Source organism: Hyperolius riggenbachi, chromosome 2 (assembly GCF_040937935.1).
Source record: "Hyperolius riggenbachi isolate aHypRig1 chromosome 2, aHypRig1.pri, whole genome shotgun sequence".
In the NCBI taxonomy this organism is placed as follows: domain Eukaryota; kingdom Metazoa; phylum Chordata; class Amphibia; order Anura; family Hyperoliidae; genus Hyperolius; species Hyperolius riggenbachi.
The window spans coordinates 540,555,360-540,580,039 of NC_090647.1; the positions used below are offsets into that span (position 1 = coordinate 540,555,360).

Genomic DNA, 24,680 nt, shown 5'->3' on the forward strand with positions numbered 1-24,680 from the left:
GTTCAGCCATTTTTGCGTGATCGAGTAACAAACATCCAAACATCCGAACGTTCCCATTTATTATACTGGCTGGTCGCCCGGCGTTGCCCGGGTATGTAATAGGCTAGTGTTACCTCTGCCCACTTTTTCTAATCCTAACACACAATTACTCAAGGATGACCTAGTTTGTGAGCTTTGCAGTCTTTGGCATCAATAATTGGCATTGAAATGAAATAAATCTAATTGGCTGTGGCTCCACTCCTTTGAAAATCAATAGGTGAATTTTGATTAGCTTTTGTAGGCTCCACCCACTTTTCTGAATATTAATCCCAGTCACCCAGTGACCAACTTTGCAAAGTTTAAGAAACCTGCCATTGACAGAGTAAGAAAAACAAAAGTTTGCTTTCTTATAACAGAAAGAATTTACGATAATTCAGGGTGGAGTGAGCTTAAAATGTCTCCCAGTGCTTTTGGCTCTATGCAGTAGGGCTTGTAACACCGAGAGGTACAGACTAACCAGCAAGCTCATGGTGACCCAGAACTCATTGGAGTGTGTAAGGAACTACAATGGTCCTAAAAGCCCCCTTACTAAGATGTTAAGAAAAACAAAAGTTTGCTTTCTTAAAACAGAAAGAATTTGCGATAATTCAGGTTGGAGTGAGCTTGAGATGTCTCCCAGTGCATCACTGCTGAATATATGCAAATTAACCATTGTGCACTTAGAAGCTAAACACACTTCCAGTGTAACAGTGTAAGAATGGCTGCGGTTTACATTTTCCAGTGAAATTTGTATTTGTCTCCACCCCCTTTTTGGTTATAGGAATAAAAAGTATCCTATACTTTATTCCAGGTAATGTACTATGTGTGTGCCAAATTTCAGTTTACATTCTAGCAGTGAAATTTGTATTTTTCTCCACCCACTGATGTCCTAATGTTTCCCAGGTATGTATTTGGCTGCTGTTGACTGTGGCCACTTTTTCTAACCCTAACACACAATTGTCAATAGTCAATGACAAAGTTTGTGAGATTTGTGGTCTTTGGCATGAATAATTTTCATTGAAATGAAACACATCTGATTCGCTGTTTGTGGCCCCACCCCTTTTCTAAATATTTAACCACAGTCACCCAATGATCAACTGTACCAGGTTTGAGGCTTGTGCCATTAACAGTGCAAAAATGGCAGCAATTAAATATTTGCCTTGAAAAACAATAGGTGAATTGTGATGGGTTTTTGTAGGCTCCACCCACTTTTCTGATTATTAATCTCAGTCACCCAGTGACCAACTGTGCAAAGTTTTAGAACCCTACAATTAATAGTGTAAGAATGGCTGCAGTTTACATTTTCCCAGTGAAATTTGTGTTTTGTCTCCGCCCACTGATGACTTGGCATTGCCCAGGTATGTATTTGGCTGGTGTGGGCTCCGCCCACTTTTTCTAACCCTAACACAAAATTACTTAATGACCAAGTGTGTGAGCTTTGCGGTTTTTGGCATAAATAATTTGCATTGAAATAAAATAAATCTGATTTGCTGTGGCTCCACCCCTTTTCTAATTTGAACCCCAATCACCCAATGGCCAACTGTACCAGGTACAGGTGATTAACAGTGCAAGAATGGCATCAATTAAATATTCCCCTTAAAGATTAATAGGTGGATTTTGATTGGCTTTTGTAGGCTCCACCCACTTTTCTGAATATTAATCTCAGTCACCCAGTGACCAACTGTGCAAAGTTTGAGAACCCTGCCATTAATAGTGTAAGAATTGCTGCAGTTTACATTTTCTCAGTGAAATTTGTATTTGTCTCCGCCTACTGATGTCCCGGCATTGCCCGATTATGTATTTGGCTGGTGTTGGCTGCGCCCACTTTTCCTAACCCTAACACACAATTACTCAATGACCAAGTTTGTGAGCTTTGCGGTCTTTGGCATCAATAACCTGCATTAAAATGAAACAAATCAGATTGGCTGTTTGGGGCTCCACCCCCTTATATAAATGTAAACCCTAGTCACGCAATGGTCAACTGTACCAGGTTTGAGGCTTGTGCCATTAACAGTGCAAGAATGGCAGCAATGAAATATTCCCCTGAAAAATCAATAGGTAATTTTTGATTGTTTTTTGTAGGCTCCACCCACTTTTCTGAATATTAATCCCAGTCACCCAGTAACCAACTGTGCAAAGTTTGAGAACCCTACCATTAACAGTGTAAGAATGGCTGCTGTTTACATTTTCCCAGTACAATTTGTATTTGTCTCCGCCCACTTATGACCCTGCGTTGCCCGCTTATGTATTTGGCTGGTGTTGGCTGTGCCCACTTTCCTAACCCTAACACGAAATTAATCAATTACTCAATTACCAAGTTTGTGAGCTTTGCGGTGTTTGGCAACAATAATTTGCATTGGAATGAAACAAATCTGATTGGCTATTTGTGGCTCCACCCCCTTTCTGAAATTGAACCCCAGTCACCCAATGATCAACTATACCAGGTTTGAGGCTTGTGCCATTAACAGTGCAAGAATGGCAGGTTTGAGGCTTGTGCCATTAACAGTGCAAGAATGGCTGCTGTTTACATTTTCCCAGTAAAATTTGTATTTGTCTCCGCCCACTTATGACCCTGCGTTGCCTGCTTATGTATTTGGCTGGTGTTGGCTGTGCCCACTTTCCTAACCCTAACACAAAATTAATCAATTACTCAATTACCAAGTTTGTGAGCTTTGCGGTGTTTGGCAACAATAATTTGCATTGGAATGAAAAAAATCTGATTGGCTATTTGTGGCTCCACCCCCTTTCTGAAATTGAACCCCAGTCACCCAATGATCAACTATACCAGGTTTGAGGCTTGTGCCATTAACAGTGCAAGAATGGCAGGTTTGAGGCTTGTGCCATTAACAGTGCAAGAATGGCAGAAATATTCCCCTTGAAAATCAACCAACTGTGCAAAGTTTGAGAACCCTACCATTAACAGTGTAAGAAAAACAAAGGTTTGCTTTCTTAAAACAGAAAGAATTTGCGATAATTCAGGTTGGAGTGAGCTTAAAATGTCTCCCAGTGCATCACTGTTGAATATATGCAAATTAACCATTGTTACCCTTAAAAGCTAAACACACCTCCAGAACTGCTGGAATGCAATGATGTGTCAGCTTGTTAATTTGTACAGCACCATAACAATTCAACATGCATACAGACTGTTTTGTATTGTTTGATCCTCATCAGTGCATGGCATGAATTAATTTGGCTCTATGCAGTAGGGCTAGTACACCGAGAGGTACAGACTAACCAGCAAGCTCATGGTGACCCAAACTCATTGGAGTGTGTAAGGGACTACAATGGTCCTAAAAGCCCCCTTACTAAGATGTTAAGAAAAACAAAAGTTTGCTTTCTTAAAACAGAAAGAATTTGCGATAATTCAGGTTGGAGTGAGCTTGAGATATCTCCCAGTGCATCACTGCTGAATATATGCAAATTAACCATTCTACCCTTAGAAGCTAAACCCACCTCCAGTGTAACAGTGTAAGAGTGGCTGCAGTTTACATTTTCCAGTGAAATTTGTATTTGTCTCTTTTTGGTTATGAGAATAAAAAGTATCCTATACTTTATTCCAGGTAGAGTACTATGTGTGTGCCAAATTTCATTCAAATCCGTTCAGCCGTTTTTGCGTGATCGAGTAACAAACATCCAAACATCCGAACTTTCCCATTTATTATATTAGTAGGATTAGTAGGATATAAATACTAGCTGATAACCTGGCATTGCCCGGGTATGTATTTGGCTGGTGTTGGCTCTGCCCACTTTTGCTATTCCTAACACACAAACACTCAGTGACCAAGTTTGTGAGCTCTGTGGTATTTGGCCTCAGAAATTTGTATATTCCCATAGAATTTAAACAAATCAGATTGGCTGTTTGTGGCTCCGCCCGTCTCCAGCATTTGAACCCCAGTCACCCAATGACCAACTGTAGCAGGTTTGAGGCATCTACTATTAACAGTGTAAAAATGGCAGAAATTTAAATATTTCCCTTGAAAATCAATAGGTGAATTTTGATTGGCTATTATAGGCTCCACCCCTGAATATTAATCGCAGTCACCCAGTGACCATTTGGGCAAAGTTTGAGAACCCTGCCCAGTGTAAGAATGGCTGCAGTTTATATTTTCCCAGTGAAATTTGTTGTTGGTCTCCGCTCACTTCTTTTTGTAACCTGGACACACAGTCACTCAATTACAAAGTTTGTAAGCTTTGGGGTCCTTGGCATCCATAATTTGTATTTTCCCAGTGAAATTAAACAAATCTGATAGGCTGTTTGTGGCTCCGTCCTTTTTCTGAATTTGAACCCCAGTGACACAACGACCAACTGTACCAGGTTTGAGGCTTGTGTCATTAACAGTGCAAGAATGGCAGAAATGTTAATATTCCCCCTTGACAATCAACAGGTGAATTTTGATTGACTTTTTTAGGCTCCACCCACTTTTCTGAATATTAATCCCAGTCACCCAGTAACCAACTGTGCAAAGTTTGAGAACCCTGCCATTAACAGTGTAAGAATGGCTGCAGTTTACATTTTCCCTAGAAAATTTGTTTTTGACTCCACCTACTTTTTGTAACCTTGACACACAGTCACTCAATGACAAAGTTTTGAGCTTTTGGGTTCCTGGCATCACAATTGTGTGAATGGAAGCAGTTTAACCAGCATAGAAAACTGATTTGCGGTTTGTGGCTCTGACCCTTTAGTGAATTTAAACCCCAGTCACTTAATGACTGACTGTAGCAGGTTTGAGGCTCCTGCCATTAACACTGTAGGAATAGCAGCAGTTTCAATATTCCCCTTGAAAATCAATACGTGAATTTTCATTGGCTGTTATAGGCTCCACCCACTTTTCTGAATATTAATCCCAGTCACACAGTGACCAACTGTGTCAAGTTTGAGAACCCTGCCATTAACAGTGTAAGAATGGCTGCAGTTTATATTTTCCCATGTAAAAAGTTAGTTATTTTTGGCTCTGCCCACTATTTCTAACATTGACATACAGTCACTCAATGACCAAGTATATGAGCTTTGGGGTCCTTGGCATCAATAAATTGCATTTTCCCATTGAAATTAAACAAATCTGATTGGCAGTTTGTGGCCCGCCCCCTTTTCAGAATTTAAACTCCAGTCTCCCAGCGACTGACTGTACCAGATTTGAGGCATCTGCCATTAAGGATGTAAGAAGGGCAGCAATGTAAATATTCCCTTTCAATATCAATAGGTGAATTTTGATTGGTTGTTGTAGGCTCCAACCACTTTCCTGAATATTAATCCCAGTCATCCAGTGACCAAGTGTGCCAAGTTTGAGAACCCTAACAATAACAAAATAGCTGAAATCAATCTAACAAATCTGACTGGCTGTTTGTGGCTCCACCCCCTTTTGGACCCCAGTCACCCAATGACTGAATTTGGACCCCAGTCACCCAATGACTGACTGTTTCTGGTTTGACGCCTCTGTCATTAACTGTGTAAGAATGATAGCAATGTAAATATTCCCCTTGAAAATCAATAGGTAAATTTTGATTGGCTGTTGTAGGCTCCACCCACATTTCTGAATATTAATCCCAGTCACCCAGGGACCAACTGTGTCAAGTTTGGGAACCCTGACATTAACAGTGTAAGAATGGTTGCAGTTTATATTTCCCCATGTAAAATATTTAGTTGTTGGCGCCGCCCACTTTTTCTAACCTTTCAAAAGTCACTCAATTGTCAAGAGCTTTAATGTCTTTGGTATCAATAATTTGTATATTCCCACTGAAATTAAACAAATCGGATTGCCTGTTTGTGGCTCTGCCCCCTTTCTGAATTTGAACCCGTTACCCAGTGACCAGCTGTACCAGGTTTGAGACATCTGCAATGAAAAGTGTTAGAATGGCAGCAATTTAAATATTACCCTTGAAAATCAACAAGTGAATTTTGATTGGCTGTTGTAGGCTCCACCCATTTTCATGACTCTTCATTGCAGTCTCCTAGTGACCAAATGTGCAAAGTTGAGAACCCTGCCATTAACAGTGTAAGAATGGCTGCAGTTTATATTTTCCCAGTAAAATAAATTTTTTGCTCCGCCCACTTTTTATAACCTTGACACAAAGTCACTCAAAAACCAAGGTTCCTGACATCAAAAATGTGTGAATAGAAGCAGTTTATCCCACAAAGAAATCTGATTGGCTGTTTTTAGTGAATTTAACTTTTTGCCGACCACTCCATGCCAATTGGTTTGAATGCGGCAGCAGCCCCAGGACCACTCCAGGCCGATTGGCACGAACGGTGTTCTATTGGGCTAGCCGTCTAATAGGGCTGCAATCTAAGGCAGCGCTGTACTGGGGACAGCCGTGTGACACGGCTGTCCCCCTGGGGGACACAGAAACGATCGGTGGTGATTGGCAGCCCGGGGGAGGGAGGGAAAATAAATAAAAAAATATTTTTTTTAATTTAAAAAATAAGAACAAAAATATTTGTAACAACAAAAAAAAAACATTACAGAGCTCTGTTGGTAGGGAGAAAAGGGGGAGGGTGGGGTGGGGTGGGGTGGGGGGAATCACTTGTGTGCTGAGCTGTGCGGCCCTGCAGCGAGCCCTTAAAGCTGCAGTGGCCCAATTTAGGAAAAATGGCCTGGTCTTTAGGGGGGTTTAGTACTGCAGTCCTTAAGTGGTTAAACCCCAGTGACCAAATGAATGACTGTAGCAAGTTTGAGGCCTCTGTCATTAACAGTGTAAGAATGACAGCAGTTTAAATATTCCCCTTGAAAATTAATAAGTGAATTTTGATTGGCTGTTGTAGGCCCCACCTACTTTCTAGAATAAAAATCCCAGTGACCCAGTGACCAAGTGTGCCAAGTTTGAGAACCCTGCGATTTTCAGTCTAAGAATGGCTGCAGTTTACATTTTCCCATTGAAAATGAATGGCTGAAATTTGATTGGCTGTTTTATGCTCCGCCCACTTTTCCTGGATTTTTAACTTTGGTCACCAAGTGACCAACTGTGCCAAGTGTGGGGACTTGATTACTGTGAGAATGGCAGCCTTTTAAATTTTTTCCATTGACATGAGTGGGTGAAATCTGATTTGCTGTTTGTAGCTCCGCCCACATGTGCAGGGGGGCCGCGAGACCCCCAGAACATATCATCCCAGGTAGTGACCATATTCACCAGCTGTCATTTTTTATGTACTAATAAAGGCTATTTTTTATAATTAAATATACTGATGTAGTTCTTAAAGGGTCAGCTTTCTTCTTTTTGTGCGTTGGCAATTTTATTGGCTCCTCTTCTGCATGCAACAGATAGATAGATAGATAGATAGATAGATAGATAGATAGATAGATAGATAGATGCCACAAACATGAATCAGTTGTATTGGAATTTCACGTGAAAGACCAATACAAAGTGGTGTACACGTGAGAAGTGGAACGAAAATCATACATGATTCCAAACATTTTTTACAAATCAATAACTGCAAAGTGGGGTGTGCGTAATTATTCAGCCCCCCTTGGTCTGAGTGCAGTCAGTTGCCCATAGACATTGCCTGATGAGTGCTAATGACTAAATAGAGTGTACCTGTGTGTAATCTAATGTCAGTACAAATACAGCTGCTCTGTGACGGCCTCAGAGGTTGTCTAAGAGAATCTTGGGAGCAACAACACCATGAAGTCCAAAGAACACACCAGACAGGTGAGGGATAAAGTTATTGAGAAATTAAAGCAGGCTTAGGCTACAAAAAGATTTCCAAAGCCTTGAACATCCCACAGAGCACTGTTCAAGCCATCATTCAGAAATGGAAGGAGTATGGCACAACTGTAATTCTACCAAGACAAGGCCGTCCACCTAAACTCACAGGACAAACAAGGAGAGCGCTAATCAGAAATGCAGTCAAGAGGCCCATGGTGACTCTGGACGAGCTGCAGAGACCTACAGCTCAGGTGGGGGAATCTGTCCATAGGACAACTATTAGTCGTGCACTGTACTAAGTTGGCTCTTATGGAAGAGTGGCAAGAAGAAAGCCATTGTTAACAGAAAAGCATAAGAAGTCCCGTTTGTAGTTTGCCACAAGCCATGTGTGGGACACAGCAACCATGTGGAAGAAGGTGCTCTGGTCAGATGAGAACAGAATGGAACTTTTTGGCCAAAATGCAAAACGCTATGTGTGGCAGAAAACTAACACTGCACATCACTCTGAACACACCATCCCCACTGTCAAATATGGTGGTGGTAGCATCATGCTCGGGGGTGCATCTCTCCAGCAGGGACAGGGAAGCTGGTCAGAGTTGATGGGAAGATGGATGAAGCCAAATACAGGGCAATCTTGGAAGAAAACCTCTTGGAGTCTGCAAAAGACTTGAGACTGGGGCGGAGGTTCACCTTCCAGCAGGACAACAACCCTAAACATAAAGCCAGGGCAACAATGGAATGGTTTAAAACAAAACATATCCATGTGTTAGAATGGCCCAGTCAAAGTGCAGATCTAAATCCAATCGAGAATATGTGGCAAGATCTGACTGAGCTGGAGCTGTTTTGCAAAGAAGAATGGGCAAGGATTTCAGTCTCTAGATGTGAAAAGCTGGTAGAGACATACCCTAAAAGACTGGCAGCTGTAATTGCAGCAAAAGGTGGTTCTACAAAGTATCGACTCAGGGGGCTGAATAATTACGCACATAACCCCACTTTGCAGTTATTGATTTGTAAAAAATGTTTGGAATCATGTATGATTTTCATTCCACTTCTCACGTGTACACTACTTTGTGTTGGTCTTTCATGTGAAATTCCAATAAAATTGATTCATGTTTGTGGCAGTAATATGACAAAATGTGGAAAACTTCAAGGGGGCCTAATACTTTTGCAAGCCACTGTATATATATATATATATATATATATATATATATATATATATATATATATATATATATAGATAAATAGATAGATATACATATATACTTTGAGTAGCCTGAATTTATGATGGTGCTTGTCCTATGTAGTTTGCTAACAATTGGCGTGGAGCGGTCGGCAAGTTGTTAAGTTGCCTTGTGGAGATTACAGTTCTGTGTGCATCCCTCTGTCCCACTGTGACTCTTTCCACCCCCTTTTTTGCCTCCCTCTATCCTCTGGCCTACTATCTGTTACCGTCCCCCTCCTGCACTCCACCAGTCCAGTGTGTAAAGGCAGAGTATAGTGCAGCAGAAGCTGTGCTCTATCCTCCCCTCTGGAGTCCAGTGCTGTGCCTGTGCAACCATCCTGTCTGTTTCCTGCTACCTCTAGTGCTGGCTCTCCTCATGTAGCATGTGATCACACTATATGCAGTAGGAGATGCTGGGCACTAGAGTGAGTGGTGAGCAGACAGGGGCAAGAGAGAGATGAGAGGTTAGAGCACAGCTTCTGCTGTGCTATACTCTGCATTTACACGCTTAGCTGGGGAGAGCAGGAATGGGGGTGTGCAAAGAAATGCTACAGGATCGGAGGGTTGTTTGTGACTCAGGGACTCCCTGTATTATGCATCCAACCTATATGGCACATTGTTTATATTCTCTAGTGTGTAATGGTTTTTTTTTTCGGGGAGAGGGGGCGATCCAGGACTTCTTGCCTGGAGTGACAAAAGGGCTAGAAACGCCCCGGTCCTAGACTTTTTGCTGCCTGAGGCAAACTTGTGAGGATGATTACCCCCTCCCCCCCCCCCCCCCCCCCGATTTGGAATGATTGCACAGCACCCAACAATTTACTCTGCTTGATGTTCTCACATGACATGCTGCAGCTCAACACAATAGCACACTGGCTGGCTGTGAATCTGTGACAAACTGCTGCTCTCCTGCCTCCCCCTCCTCATTCACTGTCAGACTCCTCACACAGCACAACAAGCTGCTTTTCCCCATTGATGACCACTTCACCTCACTCTCCTCTCACTTCTCCTCCTACTCTGACTGCGTGCTGTTAGTGTAAACACAGTACAAACATGCTGCCCCTGTAATCTCTGTGCCTGATGCAAATGTTTTATCTTGCTTCATGAGAGAACCGGCCCTGACCTGGTGTAAGGTTATGATGTGCCATGTTTAGCCTCTCTCAGAACCATCCCTGCACAGTGATCCTCATAGTTCATTGCAGAAATTGCCAGAGGACAGTTGCAGGAATTCAAATGTATATATAGCCATTGCTGCAATGTGAATATTGCTAATTGCACCACCCACCTTTAACGACTAACCCCAAACTTATGTATCTAGTGTATGGTGCATTGCCATACACAGTGGGCTTGATTCACAAAGCGGTGCTAACTGTTAGCACGCCTGTGAAAACCCCCTTAGCACGTCTAAACAAGCTTTTCGCGCATAAAACTTTACGCGCGCAAAACTTTATGCGCGTAAAACTTTACGCACGTACTGCACAGAGCGCAGGGTGCTCCGCGCGAAGTGCCCATTAAAGCCTATGGGACTTAGCGCGCGTAAAACTTTGCGCGCGTAAAACTTTGTGCGCGCAAAGTTAGCGCGCGATCTGATTGAGAAATCCGGTGCTAATCTACTTAGCACCCTGCTTAGCGCATCTAAAGACTTAAGACGTGCTAAGTGGGTTAGCACCGCTTTGTGAATCAAGCCCCGTGTGTGGTTTTACAACAGGTGCCTAAAGCTCCACGACACAGTCCACCACCCTCCAAACTGATATGTGAACAAAATGTTTTATTGGAACAGTTCTATCTTAACCAATGGCTTAATGGAATCACTTTCATCCTACAGGGCCTGAAGAATCCAAAGTGGTGTATCCTAAAGAAGATCTTATGACCATCGTTGGCATTTTCCTATTTGTTGCTGTTATATGCATTGTTGTAACAAAGTGTTTTCCTTTTGCCTAGAAAACTCAACAACGTGTAAGTACTCAAAGCTTTTTGTCATGCTGTTATCACTATTATACTACATCAACAAATCTGAGCATTTTACAATGACCCATAGCACATCTAACCATATCACTCCTATTGTTTACATTGCCAAAATGATTCATCATTTGCCTCTTGCTTACTTTGGGGTCTATTTATAAAGCAGCTGTTAGTGTAGCAGACTTTACCCGAGCAACCTACGTGTTGTATGTATAATGTGAAATCAGTTAACCCTTGGCACACTCACGTGCAAATGCTTTCATGCAAACTAATCATCCAGGAACCACTGCCATCCTTACAGCTAAGTTAATCACTGGCGTCTTAGTACATATGGTCACGAAGAATCGGCGTCGACTAAACGAATGAGGAGGAGGATGAGCTCTTAATGATATTGTATATTTTCCCTCCTGTTCCAAGAGTCTGAAGAAGAAACTTGGTTGCCACACTAAGCCTTTTTAAAGTCCACAAATCAGGCAAATATTTTTCCCTTCCTTGGCCTTTGTACATGGTGCTTGATAAGGGTGTGTAGGGTGGATCAGTGAATAATGGTGCACGGTGCCTATGCATACAAATGGCGCCACATTAAAAAGATACGCTTATCGCTATTTATCATTAGTACTGCATAATAATGGCGCACAGGGAAAAAGAAGAAAAACGGCACACAGTAACGTTATTTATCAATAGTGCCGTTCATTTGCCAAACAGCAGACGTTATTGTGCACGGTAACGTTATTTATCAATAGCGCCCTACATAAGCCAGACTGCAGAAGTTATTTAACTGCAAAAGAGTGAATGGATTTAATGTAACACTGTCAAGGTTAGGATTAGGCACCGCCAGGGGAGATTTAGGGTTAGGCACCACCAGGGTGGTGGTTAGGGTTAGACACCACCAAGGGGGTGGTTAGGGTTAGGCACCACCAGGGGGGTGGTCAGGGTTAGGCACCACCAGGGGGGTGGTTAGGGTTAGGCACCACCAGGGGGGTGGTTAGGGTTAGGCACCACCAGGGGGGTGGTTAGGGTTAGGCACCACCAGGGGGGTGGTTAGGGTTAGGCACCACCAGGGGGGTGGTTAGGGTTAGGGATAGGTACAGAGAGGGTTCTGTGTGTTAACGCTAAATAACAATAAAGCTTTAACGTTAAATAGCGATAAGCAGCAAACGGATTAGCAGCAACACTGTGCGCCATTATTCGCAGGCGCCATTTTCAGATGGACCCGTGTAGGGTGTAGATGTGGTGAGTGGCGCCAGATATGAGTGTGTAGGGTGTAGATGTGGTCAGTTGTGCTTGATAAGGGTGTGCAAAGTGTAGATGTGGTCAGTGGTGCTTGATAAGGGTGAGTAGGGTGTAGATGTAGTCAGTGGCGCCAGATATGGGTGTGTAGGGTGTAGATGTGGTCAGTGCTGCTTGATAAGGTTATGCAGGGTGTAGATGTGGTCAGTGGAGCTTGATAAGTGTGTGCAGGGTGTAGATGTGGTCAGCGGTGCTTGATAAAGGTGTGCAGGGTGTAGATGTGGTCAGTGGCACTTGATAATGGTGTTCAGGGTGTAGATGTGGTCAGTGGCACTTGATAATGGTGTGTAGGGTGTAGTTGTGATTGGTGGCACTGGATAAGGGTGTGCAGGGTGTAGATGTGATCAGTGGTGCTTGATAAGGGTGTGCAGGGTGTAGATGTGGTCGGTGGTGGTGCTTGATAAGGGTGTGTAGGGTGTAGATGGGGTCGGTGGTGCTTGATAAGGGTGTGCAGGGTGTAGATGTGGTCGGTGGTGCTTGATAAGGGTGTGTAGGGTGTAGATGTGGTCGGTGGTGCTTGATAAGGGTGTGCAGGGTGTAGATGTGGTCAGTGGTGCTTGATAAGGGTGTGCAGGGTGTAGATGTGGTCAGTGGTGCTTGATAAGGGTGTGCAGGGTGTAGATGTGGTCGGTGGTGCTTGATAAGGGTGTGTAGGGTGTAGATGTGGTCAGTGGTGCTTGATAAGGTTGTGCATGGTGCAGATGTGGTCGGTGATGCTTGATAAGGGTGTGCAGGGTGTAGATATGGTCGGTGGTGCTTGATAAGGGTGTGCAGGGTGTAGATGTGGTCAGTGGCGCTTGATAAGGGTGTGCAGGGTGTAGATGTGGTTGGTGGTGCCAGATATGGGTGTGCAGGGTGTAGATGTGGTCGGTGGCACTTGATAAGGGTGTGTAGGGTGTAGATGTGGTCAGTGGTGCTTGATAGGGTGTGCAGGGTGTAGATGTGGTCAGTGGTGCTTGAAAAGGGTGTGCAGGGTGTTGATGTGGTCAGTGGCACCAGATTTGCGTGTGCAGGGTGTAGATGTAGTTGGTGGTGCTTGATAAGGGTGTGCAGGGTGTAGATGTGGTCGGTGGTGCTTGATAAGGGTGTGCAGGGTGTAGATGTGGTCGGTGGCGCTTGAAAAGGGTGTGCAGGGTGTAGATGTGGTCGGTGGCGCTTGATAAGGGTGTGCAGGGTGTAGATGTGATCAGTGGCGCTTGATATGGGTGTGCAGGGTGTAGTTGTGATTGGTGGTGCTGGATGAGGGGGTGTGCAGGGTGTAAATGTGGTCAGTGGTGCTTGATTAGGGTGTACAGGGTGTAGATGTGGTTGGCGGTGCTTGATAAGGGTGTGCAGCATGTAGAGATGGCTCGAACTGGCGAACTTCGCGAACCGCATTAGACTTCAAGGGGCAGGCGAACTTTCAAATCTACAAACACTGTTTCTGGCCACAAAAGTAATGGAAAAGATGTTTCAAGGGGTCTAACACCTGGAGGGGGGCATGGCGGAGTGGGATACACGCCAAAAATCCCTGGGAAAATTCCGGATTTGACACAGAGCAGGGTTATAATACCTAAAAGGCAGAAATCACATTGCATTCCTAAATTGGAGGCCTAAAGTGCTTGAAAACATCTTGTGTGTGTATACATGGATCAGGTAGTGTAAGTAGTGTACTGCTTCACATTGACAGACCAAACTCACTGTGTAATGCACCGCAAACAGATGGCCGTGCTGTTGCACTCGTTGTCGAGAGTGCAGGGGATAGCGTCTTTCCAGCCCATGTGGTCGGGCAGAGGTAGCTCAATGACAGAACAGCAGTGACTGTCCAGCTGATCGAATTTGGTCTGTCCACAATGAAGCAATTACCACATTTTTATTGGGTGTGCCCCCCAACACACTCATATAGGTCATTGTTTCATTGTGATATGCAAGCCCCTTCACCGCGGCAAGGTAACAATCACAAAGGGGAATTGACACTGGCATGCCTTTTTGTTTTGTCGTTGCAGCCAGAAAATTAGGCAGGTATGTACACGCACCAGAAAAATTATTATTCTTTTTGTTAGCGGCCTTAAAAATTCAGGATTCCACCTGGAGTCCTGGACCCTGTTGGTGGTGGCGGAGAAGGCAGTCAAGCGGCCTGCAGGCAGAGATGCTGTGTGGAGACTGACTTAGTCTTCGGGCAAGCAGTTGCATGGCGTGCAGGCAGAGATGCTGTGTGTGGGAACTGACTTAGTCTTCGGGCAGGCAATAGCCCTCCAGGATCAATGCCCCATTCATTTTGATAAAGGTGAGGTACTGAACACTTTTTTGACCTAGGCGACTTCTCTTCTCACTGACAATGCCTCCAGCTGCGCTGAAGTTCCTTTCTAGGACGCTTGAGGCAGGGGAAGCCAGAAGTTGGATGGCAAATTGTGACAGCTCTGGCCACAGGTCAAGCCTGCGCACCCAGTAGTCCAGGGGTCCGGAGTGGGAGCCTGAGAAATGGCTACCACCACACATCCAAGGAAGGACCCGATGTGCTGTATAAGTAATGTACCTGCCCTGACTGTGCCTTGCCGACCAGGCATCTGTGGTCAGATGAACCCTTGACCCAACGCTGTGTACCAGAGATGACATCACTTGCCTTTCAACATCACAGTACAGTTTGGGTATCGCCTTTTTAGAAAAATAATTGCTGCCTGGTATCTTCCACTGTGGTGTCCCAATTTCCACAAATTTTCGGAAGGCCTCAGAGTCCACCAGCTGGTATGGTAACAGCTGGTGAGCTAATAGTTCCGCCAAGCCAGTTGTCAGATGCCGGGCAGGGGGCGACTGGCAGACATTGGCTTCTTCGGCTCAAAGGTTTCCTTAACGGCCACCTGGCTGCTGTGGGCAGAGGAGCAGGAACCGCTGGTATAATACAGTGTGCAATCACACAGATGCAGTGAAAGGTATGCACTTACTGGTATATAAAACAGTGTGCAGTCACACAGATGCAGTGAAAGGTATGGGAATCAGGGTTCGATTCCGGTCCGGAGTGGGAGCCTGAGAAACGGCTACCACCGCACATCCAAGGAAGGACCTAATGTGCGGTATAAGTAATGTACCTGCCCTGACTGTGCTTTGCAGACCAGGCATCTGTGGTCAGATGGACCCTTGACCCAACACTGTGTGCCAGAGATGACACCACATGCCTTTCAACATCACGGTACAGTTTGGGTATCGCCTTTTTAGAAAAATAATTGCTGCCTGGTATCTTCTACTGCGGTGTCCCAATCACCACATATTTTCGGAAGGCCTCAGCGTCCACCAGCTGGTATGGTAACAGCTGGCGAGCTAACAGTTCCGCTAAGCCAGTTGTCAGAGGCTGGGCAAGGGGGTGACTGGCAGACATTGGTTTCTTCTGCTCAAAGATTTCCTTAATGGACACCTGGCTGCTGTGGGCAGAGGAGCAGGAACCGCTGGTATAATACAGGAAGACTTTCGAGGCCCTGCTGTATAATGATGAGACGAATACACTTGAAATCCTTTAACGAGAATCTGTTATGGAGGGCAAGTCTGCCATCCATTCAAGTGAAAGGTATGCGCTGACTGCCAGGTATAATACAATGTGCAGTCATAGATGCAGTGAAAGGTATGCACTGACTGGACTAATACAGTGTGCAGTCACACAGATGCAGTGAAATGTATGCACTGACTGCTGCTATAATACAATGTACAGTCACACAGGTGCAGTGAAAAGGTATGCACTGACTGCTGGTGGTATGATACAATGAGCAGTCACACAGGTGCACTGAAAAGTAGGGATGGTCGTAGTCAGCCAACTTCGCTACGCTGGAACTACGCGTAGTTTTACGCAATTACGCTTCGCCAAATTATGGCTTTGAAATCAAATATTCGCTTCGTATGCATTTCGTAGACTACGTGTTAAAATACGCAATTACACATAGTGCAAAGAGTAGTATATGCGGAGATAACTCTGCTATGCGTACATTCCCCTTTCCAATGCTTAAATTTGTAAGCATACAATCGCACGCGGAAAATTACACGCGAGTACCGCATTTGTAGTTCAGTACGCAATACGAATGTTAACTATGCATAGTGGGCGTAAGATACGCGTAGCGGTACTTCACTACGCGTAAATTCGTAAGCGTAGTTTTGATATTTCACCTACGAACTACGATGCGTAGATGCAAACTACGATGCGTAAATTCACACTGGCATAGTTTCTGCTCATCCCTACTGAAAAGGTATACAATGACTGCTGGTGGTATGATACAATGTGACACAGGTGCACTGAAAAGGTATGCAGTGACTGCTGGTGGTATGATACAATGTGCAGTCACAAAGATGCAGTAAAATGTATGCACTGAAGGTGCTGGGCCTGGAACTGTATAGCAATTAGGAAGGGCCAGCTGCGACAGACAGGGCTGTATATGCAGTGTCAGTGGGCCACACACACAAAAATAAGAACACATCACAAGAACATAAGCTCTCAAAAGAGCTGTTTTGGTGGTGCTTTTCACCAAACAAATATCAGCAAGGAGCAAGCTAACAAGAGCCTAACTAAGCTTTCCCTATCTCTGCAGCAACCTCTCTCCCTTCTCTCACTTAAACAGTAGCACACAGAGTGAGAACATGGCTGGCACTGCTGCCTTTTATAAGGGGGGGGGGGGGGGGGGGCAGGAGGGTTTGCAGCCTGATTGGCTGCCATGTGTCTGCTGACTGTGATGTAGAGGGTCAAAGTTTAGCCCAATTATGTAGTATAGGGGGGGCGGTCGAACGCGCTAAAGGTTCGTGGCTCGTGTCCAATCTGCGTTGTTTGCGCGAATACGTTCGCGTGCAAACCATCTCTATTAGGGTGTAGATGTGGTGCTTGATAAGGGTGTGCAGGGTGTAGATGTGGTCGGTGGTGCGATGGTTTGGCATAGGGGCATAACTGGAAATCACTGGGCCCCCCTGTGAAAATTTGGATGCTCCCCCCCGGGCCTGCTCAGGGCCATTTTGGGGGGCAGGAGGGGTTGCGCAGCATGAGGGGAAAGCGTGGCCACACATCGGCGGGGTGGGGGGACAAGTCCAGCCCCTCCCTCACCTTGAGCTCTCCCCTCAGCACGCTCCCCTCCTGCATCAATCATCAGTGGCGGCGGGCAGGAACACATACCTCCATCCACTGCAGAGGTTCATCTCTAAGTGCCTCACGCCACTTCCTGTTTAAACAGGAAGTAGCATCAGACACTTAGAGATCGGAACCTCCGACGCGTGGATGGAGGTATGTGTTCCTGCCCACCGCCACTGATGATTGACGCAGGAGGGGAGAGCCCTAGGTGAGGGAGGGGGGGACTGTTCCCCCTCCCCACCGATGTGCGGCCATGATCACTCCTCATGCTGTGACCCCTCCTGCCTCCCAAAACGGCCCTGAGCGGGGGCCCCGGACCCACCCACGGATGCAGGGGCTGCATCCCCTATTGTTACACCAGTGGTTTGGCACAAATCCTGCTTGGCTTTTACTGCTGTGCTATGTGAGAATCATGAGGCTTCTTTTATTCAGGATGTTGTTGAACAGTTTCCCAGTGTGCTGCTCACACATGTCTCTGAAGTGTTATAGCGATCTCCACTCTTGTAAATAAGTTATGAGTCCTTCATTCCAAATTTCAGAAAAGTGACCAGAGTACAGGACCAGGTTGAATAATTTGCATATTGCAGCATGGATTTCTGATTTTTGATAGGATTCCATCTTTACTGCTGGCTTTTTTTACCTTGCATGAGTTTTATCACCTCTTGTATTTCATCCAGTGTAAAAGGTGTGTCAAGTGGGTTTTGAAAATCTTTCACCTTCTCCTCCATGTTCTTTTATTTGCTGATTATTTATGCTCGTTCTGGGCTGAGTTCATTTATAGGAATAGTCTTTGAAGTATTGTAGCCAGATATGGCCATTTTGGATGTGCTAATTGCTTTGTTTGGGCTTTTTTGCCAAGTTGTTTCCAGATCTCCCAAAATGAGTTGTCTTGCAGAGATTCTTGAAGCCTTTGGAGTCAACTCTGGATGAGGTTTTGATTTTTCTCTTTAAGGGTCACTTTATATTAATGATGTATCATGTGCTGCCAGAGCCGGGAAAAGGTCCTCCAGCACCCAAGGCTGAGACACCAAAGTGCGCCCCTCCATCCCTCCCACCCCAGCCGTCACACACTGATTGCTCTTAGACTAAGAGGCACCCCAGGGCCCCCAACACCTTACTCTCTAGTTATCTGGATTTCAGTCACTACCATGTATCCACTTTTCTTATTTCACTATGCTTCAAACACAATAGTGGAATGATAGCTGAGTGAGTTGTGCGCCCCTCCTACACTGCGCCCTGAGGCTGGAGCCTCTCTCGCCTCTGCCCGGCGCTGTCCTCAATACTATGTTATTTGGATATCTGTGTATTTTGTTTGATATCGCCCATAGGCTGTTTCTTGGTGATCTGCATTCATTGTCAAACCATTTTTCTTTGATAGTCTTTCTTATGTGGGCAATTTCTGCAATGGTGTGTAGTATTTGGTTGAGGTATTTTGCTGCTTGCTGCACAACTTGTTGGTTAGGGTTATAAGCATATGTTTAATAGTCCAGAAGCAGCTGTATTGCATCTTGCCTGTTGATAGCCTCACCATACTTCATGGTTGACTCTCTGGACCATTTAAAGATGGGAGGCAGGTTACACAAGCCGGCTAGATGTTGTTTTACAGAAGGTTTGCTTAAGGAATTGATGTATAGTAGGATTTGGTTGTGATCAGTGAATTTGTGCTTTTTTACTTGGCTAGCAAGGAGCCAGCAGCTTAACTTCTATACAGCCAATTTTCTTTTGAATAAGACTGCCGTCTCAATGCACATACAAAATTCACTTTAATAATAGCCTTAGCTGCATGTTGTCACTTGAAAAATGATTAAAAATGACACACAAAAACATATATACCGGGCCAGAATATGCTCGCCTAACAATACAGGGACCTGATCTAAACTAATGCAAGGTGTGATCGCCCAGCCTAAGCCTGCTGCAAAAAACACCAAGCTATTAGATCAATATGGTCCTTGAGTTCAATACCTTGAAAAAGCCCTGTGGGCGGGGTGAAATGCGTCGGTAGGCGTGGCTTCCGTGGGAGTGCTCGCACAGGAGCCCCACATGTAATGCTGAACACACTGAGCCAGCTCCTTGCATGTAGCTGAGAATGGCTGTGAATACAACCATGAAGCCTGTACAGATGGGAGAGATGCACAGCAGCATAGGAGGACTACTTTGACACCCATTGCACTGTGGTAAACTGAGGGCCCTGTGAGCTGGAGCTCACCAGCGAAAGTGTGCAAGTATCATTGGTTGTTTTCACCCAGGATGCAACTGTTTGTGAAGTTCCACTAAGCAATTCAGTGACCCCTAGTTTGAAACTGTCAGCCTGTGGAAATGCTTGTCTGCATTAGCTCTTACATCCCCCATAAGAAAGTTAAAGGCTTATCTTTACTGCAGTAATCAGTCCATCGCTCTGCAAAGGAGAGACATTGGCATTAGATCACAGTGTGTGTGGTGTTCAGGTGGTGGTTGAGGACCATATTGATCTAATAGCTTGGTGTTTTTTGCAGCAGGCTTAGGCTGGGCGATCACACCTTGCATTAGTTTAGATCAGGTCCCTGTATTGTTAAGCGAGCATATTCTGGCCAGGTATATATGTTTTTATTCGTGTGTTGTTTTTAATCGTTTATCAAGTGACAACAACATGCAGCTAAGTGACTTTTGTATGTGCATTGAGATGGCAGTCTTATTCAAAAGAAAATTGGCCACAGACACTTGTGTTGCATATACAGCCCTGTCAGTCAGTCGCAGCTGCTGCTGGGACCTTGGCCCCTTGGTAATTCCTACTGTGCCACTGCCAGGCCCAGCACATTCATTGATTACCTGTGTGTGTGACAGCTGCACGTGACATTTGTAATACCAATCACTGCATACCCACCTGTTCAGTGCACCTACCTACCTACGTGAGCGCACGCAGTGTCAGTGCACATGTTCACGGTACGTGTGTGTGTGACAGGCAGCTGCACATTTGTAATACCAATCACTGTATACCCACCTGTTCAGTGCACCTACCTACCTACGTGAGCGCACGCAGTGTCACTGCACATGTTCACGGTACGTGTGTGTGTGACAGGCAGCTGCACATTTGTAATCCCTATCACTGCATACCCACCTGTTCAGTGCACCTACCTACCTACATGAGCGCACGCAGTGTCACAGCACCTGTTGACGGTACCTGTGTGTGTGACAGCTGCACATTTGTAATACCAATCACTGCATACCCACCTGTTCAGTGCACCTACCTACCTACCTACGTGACTGAAAGCAGTGCTATATACCAGTCACTGCACCTGTTGATGGTACCTATGTGTGTGACAGCTGCACATTTGTAATACCAATCACTGCATACCTACCTGTTCAGTGCACCTACCTACCTACCTACCTACCTACCTACGTGACCACAAGCAGTGTTATATACCAGTCACTGCACCTGTTCACGGTACCTGTGTGTGTGACAGCTGCAAATTTGTAATACAACAACAAATCAAAAGGCATGTACATGTGTCAATTCCCCTTCATGATTGTTACCTTGCAGCGGCGAAGGGGCTTGCGTATCACAATGAAGCAATGACCGCTGGCTATATGAGTGTCTCGGGGGAAGGGGGGCACACCCAAGATAATAAGGTCGTTGCTTCATTGTGGACAGACCAAATTTGATCAGCTGGACAGTCACTGTTGTTCTGTCATTGAGCTACCTCAGCCCGGCGACCATATGGGCTTGAAAACCGCCATGGCCTGCACACTCGCCATGGTGCGCACCAGTCCAGCACGGCCGTCACTACACAAACAGCTGTGTGTGGTGCGTTACACAGTGAGTTTGGTCTGTCAGTGTGAAGCAGAACTCTAATTACACTCCCTGATTGATGTATACCCATGCAAGATGTTTTAAAGCACTTTAGGCCTCCAATTTAGCATTCAACGTGATTTCTGCCCTTAAAACGCTGCTTTGCTTCAAATCCAGATTTTTCCCCGGGACTTTTGGCATGTATCCCACTCCTCTATGCAAAAACTCAGATGTTAGACCCCTTGAAACATCTTTACCATCACTTTTGTGGCCAGCATAAATGTTTCTAGTTTTCAAAGTTCGCATCCCCATTGAAGTCTATTGCAGTTTGCGAAAGTTTGTGCGAACCAAACTTTTTGCAGAGGTTCACATTCGAGGTTCACGAACCGAAAATCGGAGGTTCGAGCCATCTCTATCCTTCAATCCTGTATCCAATTATGAGAAAACACCTTCAAAAAGGACAAAAAAAATGGTATAGCCTGTTAACAACCTTATTCTATCACCCTTTAGTGACAGGCATGCATACATTCCACAGACCAGGGACAGGGAGTGCAAACACAAAGGGGTCCACCACCTGTGGGTTCTGGTGCTCCCTGCATTTGTCCCTGCTAACCAGATTTTCCACATAGGTACTTCTGCAAGTAAGCTCAGAGAGAAACCAGATATGGGTAAAACCACTTATTTCCCGTACATTTTAAAAAACATTAACAGCATTTTATATCACCATCTATTTGTACAGGTAGGATTTAGGCGTCTCACCTCTCCTTCCCCTCATAAGCTCTGTATTCTTTGGCTCTACCCCAGAGCAGAGTTTATCACCTTGCCCATAATGCCATATAACGGCCATATTATCCCTTGTCGTAACCTTCCTTGCTACAGGACCTTTGTTTGGGTACAGTGAATGTTTTGCTATGCATTGCCCATGCATTGTAAGTCTCACCTGTCTAGCTGTCAATACTACAAATCTTCTTTGCTGTCTCCCGCGAGTGCATGTGTGTGAAGTCACACCACTGCCCCATGGTATACATGCCACCATATGGAGGTGCTTGGTGTGATGGCGACACTTGGGGGAGACAGGGGAGTTGGTGCAGGTGAGATTACAATGCACGTGCACCGGGGGAGACATTAACATTTGAGAGGTGGCGGAAGTGGCCAAGTGTGTGGAATCCGTGTTGCGAGGCTGATTCCCAAGAGACTTCATGCTGAATTTGATTTGGAATCAGCCTGCAGTGTATGGACAGCCAACAGATCACTCTCTGATCAGAGAGAGATCTGTCTTTTGGTCGATCTTTCCATAAATCACTATATGTATGGGCACCTTTACTCTTTTCTGTAACTGTTCCTGCTCATATTTGGGCCAAAGTGGTGTGGGTAGCAGACAGTAGGGTGTAGGCAGCATTTAACGCAGCAGGCAGTAGGGTGTGCACAACACTCAGCACTGTAGGATGTGGGTGGAACCTAGCAAAGTAGGCAGTAGGGCATGGACAGTACATGGCGCAGAAGCGTGTGGATGACACCTTGCGCAGTACGATGTGCACTACACCTAGTGCAGCACACAGTAGGGTGTGGACAGTGCCTAGTAAAGCAGGAAGTAGGTTGTGGACAGTACATGGTGCAGTAGACAGTAGGGTGTGGACAACAGCTAACGCAGTACACAGTACAGTGTAGATGCACCTAGTGAAGTGTGCAGTACATGGCGAAGTAGGATGTGGATGACACCTAGTGCAGAATGCAATAGGGTCTGGACCATACCTAGTGAAGTGGGCAGTAGGTTGTGGACAGTACATGGCACAGTAGGGTGTGGATGACACCTAGTGAAGTATGCAGTAGGGTGTGGACCATACCTAGTGAAGTGAGCAGTAGGTTGTGGGCAGTACATGGCAGAATAGGCAGTAGGTTGCGGATGACACCTAGTGCAGTTGGGTGTGGTAGACCCTAGCGCAGTACGCAGTAGAGTGTGTATGGCACCTAGTAAGGCAGGTAGTAGGTTGTGAACATTAATGGCACAATACAAAGTGGGGTGTGGACAACTAACGTAGTACACAGTAGGGTGTACATGGCACTTAGTGAAGGTGACAGTAGGGTGTGGACAGTACATAGCACAGTAGGGTGTGGGTGGTACCTAATGAAGCAGGGAGTAGGTTGTGGACAATACATGATGCAATACACAATAGGTTGTGAATGGCACCAAGTGCAGTAGGCAGTAGGTTGTGGACAGTATATGGTGTATTAGGGTGTGCGCAACACCTAGTGCAGTATGCAGTAGGGTGTGGGTGGCACCTAGTGAAGCGGGAAATACGTTGTGGACAGTACATGCCTCAGTACGTAGTAAGGTGTGGGTGGCATCTAGTGCAGGAGCAGGTAAAATAACAAACCATGTGAAGTCTTGCTAGAGCACTGAATTATACCAACGTGAGTGTGTGCTGCACACTATTTATTTGATAATAGGACTGAATGTTACTAATCTGATTTTAGGTTGATTATATATGTTTTTCTTCCTATAGGCTAACCCTGGAATAAGATGAGAAAATGGTTGACACTCTTCATGGGGTCTTGAATTTTTCTGATGCAGAACTTTAGAAGATGTAACTTAAGACTTTCCGCAGCCAATTGGATTACATGTACCATTGCCACGTCCAACCAATGAAAAAATACTGACTGTGAGTTACTAAGCAAAACTACATTTCAGAGAGACTTTTCACCAAAAGTGTTTGAAAAGAACCTGGACTGAGAGATATGGAGGCTACCACATGCATTTCCTTGTAAACAATACCAGTTGCCTGCCTGTTATGATGATCTCTATGGCTGCCGCTGAAGTAGTGTCTGAATCACATACCTGAAACAAGCATGCAGCTACTCCAGTCAGACGTCAGTCAGAGCTTGTTTTTGGTCTACAGCTAAAATGGATGAATCTTATGACTAAAAATTTGTGGATAATGCTTGGAGTAAAATTGTTTTTCAGCAGTAACAATAGCTTGGATGTGAGGCACTAAACAAATCATGCCTCTGGTGTAAACCTAGATCAGTGCTGAGGCGCTAAATCCATTACTGCTGAAATTCTGTTGTCCCCATTTTTTGCCTGATGAAGCGGGCTTGACCTGCGAAACGCGTTGCACTCTTGGGGTACCGCATAATACATGTGCTTGTTAATATTTAGACAGTATTTCATGTCTGTTTTGTGGAAAGAAGACCACCACTTACTCCAAGCAATTTTTAAAGCCTTTCTCCAATTTTATCCTGCTGGCGCCTCTGTTTCTACATAATTTTGCATGAATTTTTACATGATTTTCGCATAATTTTGTGCTGACTTTGCCGGTGAATAGCCCCGATTCATGCTATCGTCACCAAAATTGCTACATATGTTAGGAAAAGACCTTGTAGTTTCTTAGAAAATTGAGTTTAAATATGCAAAGAAAAATGTTTTTTAAACTCAGAAAAATTACAGTTTAAAAACCATTTTTCTTCATGAGCTTGCTGGTTAGTCTGTACCTCTGGGTGTTACAAGCCCTACTGCATAGAGCCAAATTAATCTATGCCATGCACTGATGAGGATCAAACAATCCAAAACAGTCTGTATGCATGTTGGATTATTATGGCTCTGTACAAATTAACAAGCTGACACATCATTGCATTCCAGCAGTTCTGGAGGTGTGTTTAGCTTCTAAGGGTAGAATGGTTAATTTGCATATATTCAGCAGTGGTGCACTGGG

General features: G+C 45.0%; 1 protein-coding gene across 3 annotated transcripts in view; it reads left to right on the plus strand.

The window, feature by feature from the left end:
• The window catches only part of LOC137545090 (OX-2 membrane glycoprotein-like), an 83,304-nt gene extending 59,395 nt beyond the window's left edge, over positions 1–23,909 (plus strand). For all 3 annotated transcript variants that reach the window (XM_068266199.1, XM_068266200.1, XM_068266201.1), the window contains exons 5-6: positions 10,704–10,834; positions 23,475–23,909. In XM_068266199.1, the coding sequence (XP_068122300.1) occupies positions 10,704–10,819 (116 nt within the window). In that variant the 3' untranslated portion in view covers positions 10,820–10,834; positions 23,475–23,909. The remainder of the gene's footprint in view (positions 1–10,703; positions 10,835–23,474) is intronic.
• Positions 23,910–24,680: the final 771 nt, after the last annotated feature.